The sequence below is a fragment of the Pelecanus crispus genome, chromosome 10 (assembly GCF_030463565.1).
Source record: "Pelecanus crispus isolate bPelCri1 chromosome 10, bPelCri1.pri, whole genome shotgun sequence".
In the NCBI taxonomy this organism is placed as follows: Eukaryota; Metazoa; Chordata; class Aves; order Pelecaniformes; family Pelecanidae; genus Pelecanus; species Pelecanus crispus.
In genome coordinates, this window is record NC_134652.1 from 15463999 (window position 1) to 15473177 (window position 9179).

Consider the following 9179-nt stretch of genomic DNA (forward strand, 5'->3'; position numbering starts at 1 on the left):
GGAGGCCTGCAAACCAGCAGCACCACAAGCTGCCTCCACACAAAATAAAGTCTCTCCTTTCTATCTGCAGGTGTTGCTCAGGGCACAGCATGCCAGAGAGCACTGGCCACACTGGCATTAAATGGTTCGGTCTGCTGCATCGGTCTGCCAGCATCTCCTCACTTTGCACCCAGCAAGCCCCCTCATGCAAAGCGCTCCTTTACAGTTTCACAAGCCATTGCAGAGACTACAACAGTCATCTAAAAATAATACTGGGGGCAGTGATCCTACTGATAATCACATCATTAGAGGAGAATCAAGTTCCTCCTTGTCCAAGAAGATAAACAGCAGATCTCAGCAGCACCTTGAGCCTTCCTTTGCAGTCAAACAGTATCTGCAAAATCACAGAAAAGCATCATTTGTGACTGCCACACCAACATGCTTCTTGTCACAGGCAAGGTACGGGCATGCAATTCCTGCTTGACAAGCCTGTTCTCTCCAGCCAGCTGTTATTTCAGGCGTGTTTGTTATGTGCACTGTTCACAAGCTCAGCCACGCAGGCAATCAACTGTCAGAGCTCCGCTGCCACAGCACCCAGCTGTTGGCATCTCAAAACCTGTCGTCTTAGCTGTGGGTTTTCTAATCACACAAGACAGCAGGGGGAAGGAGGGACCTGACTTCCCCATCAGCATCTCTTCATGAAGTCATCCAGGAGTACCGTCCCACACTCCATGCTTGCTTTCTTCTGACTCAGAAGCACAGACCAAAACCTGGCACAATCAGGCTGTCCTGCAACGTGCAATGAGCATCTCTGCCCTGCCATGACTAATGGCCCTTCCGAGATTGTCACTGGCCCTGCCTCAGAGAGTGCTTTTGAGATGTCTCTGACATGCCAAGTCCTTTCCCCTACGTTGCAAAAACAGCAGCACAACCCTGGCAGGAGCAGTTTGCCTGGTCATCTTGGATTCATGAACCCCCTGAAACAAATGCAAGACAGGAGCGAGTACAGCCATAAAGTCACCAGCTGAATGCATTAATAAGCTGAGAAGATTCCTATGCAGCTAACCGGAAAGGGCAAATTCTTACCTTGTACCCTGTAAAACGGGGCAGCTCAGATTAAAGGAACATCCCCAAACCCAGTACCAAATATGCACGTTGTCAAGAGACAGAACAGAAGGCTCAGCATTACTAAAACTGCAGGATATGCCTGACAAGGAGGTGTTTGCATAGGCACAGCCGTGACCAAAGGGCACAGCACAGACAACTGTGGATAGAGAAGGAGGCCAGAAGATCACTAGCTTTTTGCCACAAGCTGACATCTGTTCAATCCTGCCAGTCCTCCCAATATGACTTAAAGGGAAAAAAAGGCAAAAAGAAAAGGTGGGCGGTTTGCATTTACTAAATATACTGCCTATTACCTCAGAGGATGTCCATGTGTTTTCAGATTAAAGAAACACAAACTGTTACCTACGTTAATGCCTTTCTAATACCACAGGAAGACAGACAAATGTGAACTTCAACATAACACTGGGTTAATACAGGCTGAAAGAGCTATATAAAAGAGCACAGTTCCCACTTTTGCCAGCAGAAAAGCGACTGCTGAAGATGCTTAGAGGAGCAGCACTTCTAGGAATCAAAGTGAGGGGTCGATGGGTGTTTTAGCCAGGGTTGAGTAACTGCCATTGAAATGTGGCCAAATATTGAGCACATCCATCCCTCTGTCTCACTAGAAGGGCCGACAGCGGTATGACCACTTTGGGCAGGATCCCCGCTGCCCAGCAGCAGCCGCCCGGCAGCACTGCACCCAGCAGAGCCACCGCTCGGGGACAGTCAGCGCTGGATGCTGCCGCTAGCCAGACGAGGCTGACCTGGCCTGACCCTGCCTGGCTCGCGAGGCTGGGAGGATGGAAAAGTCCCCAACCATATCGAAACAACTCTGGCAGATGAAACTTTCCAAGTCCCCCTGCAGAACAGCACAACTCCTCAAAAGCTGCCCAAGTTTATTCTTAAGGTAGTGTTCATATTTTTGTTAATTAATATTTGGAGGGTGGCAGGGAGACTCTCAGAAAGGCAATGACAAGTCTGAGTCACAGAGTTGCTTTGACTATCCTGAAGAAAACTGTCACACTCCTCCCCAGGATCTATCGGACACTTTTAGACCAGGCTTTCCATCTGCTGCACAGCTGCAGAGATGCAAGGAGAAATTCTTACAGCATTGTGTGTAATTGTGAGGGCAACTCACAAACAAAAAAAAATTTTAATCAGCGGGAAAGCGTGTTGTACAGATGAGACACTGGAGTTCACGGTGGTATAATCATCACGGTACGAGCAGTCCTTAATCCAATCTGCACAGTTATTTAGAGGTTCCTGTTCTGACCAAGTACAGGACGTACTTTGATCTCTGCTGCCTCCTGCCAAAACTGTGGATATTAGCAAGCCAAAAACCAAGAGTCACAGACAAAGATATCATGACAGACAAAATATATCCTAAGGTTATACAAGCAGCTCTCTTCCTGAAGGACCCCGATGCTTTTCAGGAGACACAGAAGTGCAGTTGCAACTAATTACCTTTACCTTAATCAAAAAAGTTGTCTTAAATTTACAGATGAGATGAGCCTCTCTTACATGAGGATAATTGAAACTTTGCTGTTCAGTTCACAAACTACCTAAAGTGATGCTCTGAAAGGGCCCAAATGCAGCCAAACTCTTGGACAAAGCGTGGTAACTCCATATTGGTGCAATCAGAGCTGTGGTCACAGCTACAGCACAGCCTTGGACAGAAACTCTGTGTTATGGGGGTGTTAGCCACAGCAACAGTCACACTGAGTTCTTCCTTAAAGCAAGGATCTGTCCTCTTTGTCACATGCGATGAATCATCCCTCAAGTCACAGTACTTCAAGCAAACTCTTTAATTTGGGATGAAATCGGTCTTTAAGAAGAGCATGCTTCTGTCAGATTTTGGCTCAATACCACCTTATTAAGAAAGACGGATTCCACAGACTTGTCACATAGTTAACATTCACTTAAATCTCTTGTTTTTAAAGAAAACAACAGTTGAGAAAACTATGTGATAATTAAGCTGCAGGCATGGGAAGCAGACAGACAGTTAAGGCAGTCAAATAACCTTTACTCTGCCCTGTGGAGACAAACTACAATAGAAAAATTATTAATGTGCAAAGTTTTTCATTACAAATTTGATCAAGCTCATTTTAAAATATATTCATTTCTTATTTCCTCACTTCCTTCTCTCTCAAACTGAGGGGAGCCCCCAGCCAAGGTGTGCAGTTAAGGCTATACATCTACAGTCACGACTGAACATGGCTAGATTTCTTCTTCTTCCTGTGATGTTTATCCCTATTTTATTACATAATCACAATATTTCTGCCCATAATCTACCGATAAATGCTTCAACTCCAGTTAACAGAGTTTTGTGCTCTGATTACAAGTGAAACTGCAATGAATAGTCATGGAGACAGTTAAACAACTTGGACTCAGGATGGTGATGAGCTAATTATCTTCATTCTCCTCCATCCACCACCCCAAACAAGTCTTAGTTAAAAGAAAGGTCTCTGAAGATCCTAGGCAGCCTGGACTTATTTTAACCTGAAAAATCAGACCCTCCTGCAGAGTACAGCGTGTTCTCGGGAATGTTTGTTCAGTGCGGCTAGGCGGTACAGCTCCACCTCCTGAATTATTTAGAGGACACATTTCCTGCAGCACCTCCCAGCCTCAGACCACCAGGTCTGCGGGACAGTTTTTACAGGCAAGGAGGCATGGACCCTGAATAACAAGCTCTGCCTGACAGCAGAAGCAAGCAGGGCATGGCAAATGTCTGCAAGGTAGATGGAAGGAGGCAGCAGTCAAAAGAGGCAGCAAGGGCAGCAACAATCTGGAGAGGACAAGAGACAAATGCTGTCAGGGTTTCAGCTAGAAACACAGGAACCCTCGGTGCGGAGATCGTCCCAAGTCCAGCACTGCCCCACTGCAGCTCTTCTCCACAAGCCCATCAGCTCCGAGGAAATCAGGCTCTACAGCAACACCGAAGCAGACAAAGTTTTGTAGGATGTTGAAAGTGAGCATGGAACATTAGCGCTGTCATTTTTGAGTGGGTAGCTGTCAATCTCTAGTATGCAGTGAGATAATACCAGCCTTCTGACAGACAGAGTCTACATTTAAGATCTAAAATAAACCACAAGAGTTTTATATAGACAAACTATGAAAAGAAAACGAGTAAAAGATGCATCCACATCTAAGTGCTCTAAAGAAAACATAGGCTGCCAAAGCTTTTCTCCCCCACTGTCATGTACTGTACCACTCAAGACTTAATATTTTACAATTATTTCTGGTGCACTGACTGGAGAGGATATCCACAAGTCATGTATGCAACTATTCCACAAGCAACCCAACTGTGTGATTGCTTCCACACCCTCCTTTTTCCTTTCCCCCTTTTCTACTTCCTATTTCTTTCCTCTACCAGCTCCTTCACTAATGCATAAGCTGTACAAGGCAGGGAGCATCTTTCACAGTGTTCAAAGCAGGTATGGTATTTTTATTAGCATGTATGGGGTTGAAGACTTTCACAGCTTCTGTGCAGATAATCCTACCACCTGACCACTGCTCACAGCTGGAATACCGCAACAACCAGAGAGCAAAACGGACCCGAGATGTGCTTTTATACACTTAGTTTATGTACCTTGGCTCACAGATGAAGCAGAGCAAGCACTAGGACTTCCATCTGTTAAAGGCAGTTGAGGCAACGTGGAAAACACACGGTTTAACACAATCCTGCACGTGGCTCCCTAGGGGAGCAAACCTTAGCCTCGGAGTGGTTGAAGGAGATTTGGGATGGCACTACCAATAGGGAATTACACACCTTTTAAAGTAGATCTGGTGCTCTCAGCACCCTGAAAAGAAGAATGAAATTAAAGAGGGGGATAACATCTGTAGTCATAGACAAACTCCTCCCTTCCTCCTCCTCCTGCAGAAGCATTGGGAAGTATTTCAATGGACCCATTCCAGAAGGGACACTCCCCATCTGCACCCCTGTGACATTAAGCACCATGCAACGCACAGCATCTGCAACCTACAGTCACAGATCAGCATCTCACTGGCTCAGACCTTCAACAAACGCAGACTACAATTTGTACCTTATAAGTAATACACCCCATCACATCAGAAGTCATCATATTCAATCTATGTTCTACATAGGGTGAAAAAGACATCTTGACTCCACAAACAACAAGATCCCAGTCGTGCACAGGTTGCTTGACCTAGTACAGTCCTCTCCAAGTGACACTGAGCTTACAGATCAAGGCAGGAGAGGTTTACAGGTGTCTGCACTGGGGGGCCCAAGAACGTCACTGGAGATCTGAACGGTACACACTGCAGCATAGACAGGAAACAGTAAAGAGATGAAGAAGAGAGAATCAACTTCATTAAAACTCTTTTGAGGCATTAAGAGTAGTAAGCTGGTGGTTAGAGTCTACAAAGACAAGGCCTAGTTCCCCTCATCCCAGTTGAAACGCACTCCCTCTTCCTTCCCTCTGCGCCGAGGCTTGCGCCAAACCTCCCCACCACAGTTCCTGCCACGGGCAGACCAGCTCACCTGGCCTGTGCAGCACCACACAAGTCCCATTTCCCTCCGGACCCGGGTCCTCTGGCCAGCTGCCCCAGGGCCACCCCTCACCTAATCCCAAACCTCCTCCAGCCCCATCCCCTCGCAGGCCCCCCGCTTCCCTGTTGCCACCCTCGAAAAGACACACGCACCTCCATCCGCAGGCCCCCGTGCACCTGCCAGCTCAAGCCACCTGCCCTCACCATAGCCATCTTTCCCATAATCTCCAGTCAACCACCATCAAACACCTTTCTTCCACGTCCTGCAGCCACCCTGCCGTACAAGGCACCTCCAAGAGGTGCTGCCACCCGTACCTAGATCCCTACACCACCTCTCCATCCCCACGACACACAAGCACCCCCAAACTCAGGTCTCTGCATCTCCTCCAGCTTCCCTCAAGCCAAGGGGGCTCCCCAAACCCTAGGCGGGCCCCCAAAAGCCCCAAGAGCCCCAGGCACCCCACGCACGCTCCCACCCCTGCCAGCCCAGCCTCACCCCCTACCCCAAAGGCCGCCCCCTCACCCCGGCGGGCACAGCCCCCTGCGCTCACACCGCTGCCCCCCAAGGCCTGCGCGCCCCCCACAGCCGCCCCCCGCCCCAGGGACACAGCCCCACGGCACGGCGCGCCCCCAGACCCCCCCAGGCGGCCCCCCCAGGGCAGCCCCTACCTGGGCAGGCTCCACGCTGGCGGGCAGCCCCTCGGGCAGGGCCTGGAACAGCAGCAAGGCCATGGCGGCGCGGAGCCTCCTCGCCATCCCCCCCACCCCCCGCTCCCCGCCTCCCCAGCCCGACTGCGGCCCGGGACGGGAGCCGAGGGGGCACCCCGCGCCCCGGCCCGCCCCCGCCGGTCGCCTATTGGGCGGACGGCGCGCCGCTTGGTCCGCCACTGGCTGAGCGCGCTGTCGCGTAAGGCAGAACCGGGAGGGGCGGGGTCTGCGCGCAGGGAGCTGCCATCTTGAGTGTGGCGCACCGGGGAGGGAGCCTGGCGTGGGGCCAGGACTGCCATACTGTGAGTGGCGGAACTGTCTGGAGAGGGCTGTGGGGGCTGCCCCTTGGTCCTGCACCCCCCTGTGCAATGCACCCCCCGGGGCAGAACTGGGCACTGCAAAAAGGGGGGCGCACAAGCACCCTCTGGCCTGCTATGGCCTCCCTGACACCCCAATGGCAGCCAGGCACTCATTCCCCATTCACCTGGTCACACCCGGTTACTGCGATCCCCGCTCGGCCTCCTCCCCAATGCACCCACAGAGCCCCAAACCAAACAGCCCACCCGGATCTGGGGCATACCGGGGAGCTTGACAGGGAGAAGGTGCTAAAACGGCGGCAGCAGCATTGGGCTGGACTCAAGGCACCTGGCAGGCAGCCACGTGTTGGTGCCAGCCCTGCCGGGAGACGGGAGCAGCATGGCAAAGAGGATCGATCTCCCACCATGGCTGGGTCCCAGCGTGTCCCCACACAGCACTCCCTCACCCAGGCTTGCACCCCCAGGAGAAGTGGGGGCACCGGCACTTGCGGTTAATTCACAGCTTGGGGGAGATGGCCCGTGTTTCTGGGGCAGTGGCAGAGGCTTTCTACACCGCCGCTCCCAGCCTGCCAGGCAGCCGCCATGCCGGATTGGCATGACGAGGTTTATCAGATGCTCAGATAACACATTAAGAAAAGCCAGGAAAAAATAATCAACTTAGCTTATCTTCTAGCCTGGCATTTTTCAATCAGCGCAGTACTTGGGGCACACCTAACCCTGCTGGATCAGCTCGACTGCCTGGCTCTGGCATGGGCCCGCAGGTGTTAACCCATTGCACATGCAACCTGCTTGCTCCTCTCTCTGTAGGTAGGTAGCCAGTTCACCAGCCTCCACCAGCCTTTGGGCAAGGAGCAGTGAGCCAAGCCTGCCTGCTGGGGCTGCTGATGCCTCAGAGGAGACCTGCAGCCTCCCATGCCTCCCTAGCCCCTCCCCAGGCTCTGCTGCAGCCCGACATGACATTTTTGGTCTGATTATCATTTGAAGGGAGGTTGTAAACATGCTGGAGCACTGACTTTTCGGCCATGCACAGTTACTAAAGGAGCTTTATTCCGGTACCCAGCTAGCCCTGAAATTAGAGGCACAGCAGGGAGGAGGCAGCCAGTGCACAGGAGCATGGGACAAGCCCAGATCAGGTGTGACTCATCACTGGAGGACAATTAACGCTTGCAGCTCTTCCCAAAGAGGGATGAGTCCAGCTCTGACTCCTAGCAATGAGGTTTCCTTCCTGTTGCAGCAATGGGAAATGGAGGAAGGGCTGGCTGGAGCCACCCTTGGCAGCATGGGGACTTGCTGGCTCCAACCCCTCTGCTCCCCAGCAAGGCCAAGGCAGGCTGGGGAGTTACTGTGGGTTTGGGGAGTGTGGGCAGGCACCAGCTGCAGCGACCATCTCCTGACACTGGAGCGATATGAGCTGTTGAGATGACTTGAATCCTCCGGGGGGGATTCCAGCTACAACCTAGAAACCCCGCTGAGCTAAACTGTCAGCTGGCATAAATCCATGCCGATCCAAAGAGGGAATCCACTGCTACAAGCTCAGTGGGGGAGGTCTGTTTTGCGGATGGTGCCGGCCAACTTGTCAATCCTCCAAGCCCAGAGTAACCCTCTTCCTCTGGCCAAGAGCAACGAGTTGCAACACATCCTGCTCCCCAGGGCAGGGGGAGAGCTGGCATGAGATGGCAATAAGTCTTCAGAGGGTCCCCCTGCTCCACCGACCCTCCACTATGGCTGGAGACAGGGAAAAAGGAGTGACAAAACCACCGAGGCTTTCCCACCGTGGTCCCAACCTTGGCTTCGGGTGGCTGCTGCCCTTGGCATCGCTGGCCGCAGATCCCCCTACCCTGCTGGGCCTCCAGCACTGCAAATGCAGGAAGGGTCACCAGCAAGAGCGTGGCTGTGATGTGCAGGGAAAAAGCAGTTTTAGGGCACCGTGGCACGTAATGTTACAAGCATCGCCATGCTCCCGAGCATGCCAGAGGCACCTTGGACCCAAATACAGCCCAGGCTGCTACAGGTACTTTTCTGAAAGTGCTCAAAGCAGTTTTGGATGTAGGACAAGAGCAGCTCGAGTTAAGGAGCTTAAGAAAAGCAGAGAGCAGAGATGTCTCCTTGTGGCTTCTTCCCACTCCCAACAGGAGTGACATCTGTTTCGTTTCATGTGCTTATCTATTCTTTTAATTGCGCATTAACAAGAGATCTAATAATGCCCAGGGAACAGATACACAAGTTTGAACACATTTTCCCACTTTCCGCTGACCTATTAATTATTTCAGAGCTCTTGTGCAGCTTTCTAGCTGTACCTACATGTGGTTGGAGACGTTATCCTCTGCCTCTTGCAGCTTGGGCAGAAGCAAACCTGCTGTGGATAGAGCTTGGCCCTTCAAGAAATACGTTTTGGGTTTGGCTGCTCTCTCTGTAGGAGCCGAGTGGTTAATGCCAGAAAGCCCTTTGGCTGCAGACCCTGTGTCTCCACTCGGGCATGCAGCTGATGTGGGGATGCTGCTGCCCTCGGGGATCTGACACGTATCCCTGGCTGGAGTGATGAGTGTGGACCATCCGCTGGGC

The 9179-nt window shown here is 51.8% G+C and overlaps 1 protein-coding gene across 1 annotated transcript in view; it reads right to left on the bottom strand.

The window, feature by feature from the left end:
• Positions 1-6348, bottom strand: part of WBP1L (WW domain binding protein 1 like) — a 62366-nt gene extending 56018 nt beyond the window's left edge. The window contains exon 1 of the mRNA XM_075717557.1: positions 6262-6348. Coding sequence (XP_075573672.1) covers positions 6262-6348 — 87 coding nt within the window. The remainder of the gene's footprint in view (positions 1-6261) is intronic.
• Positions 6349-9179: the final 2831 nt, after the last annotated feature.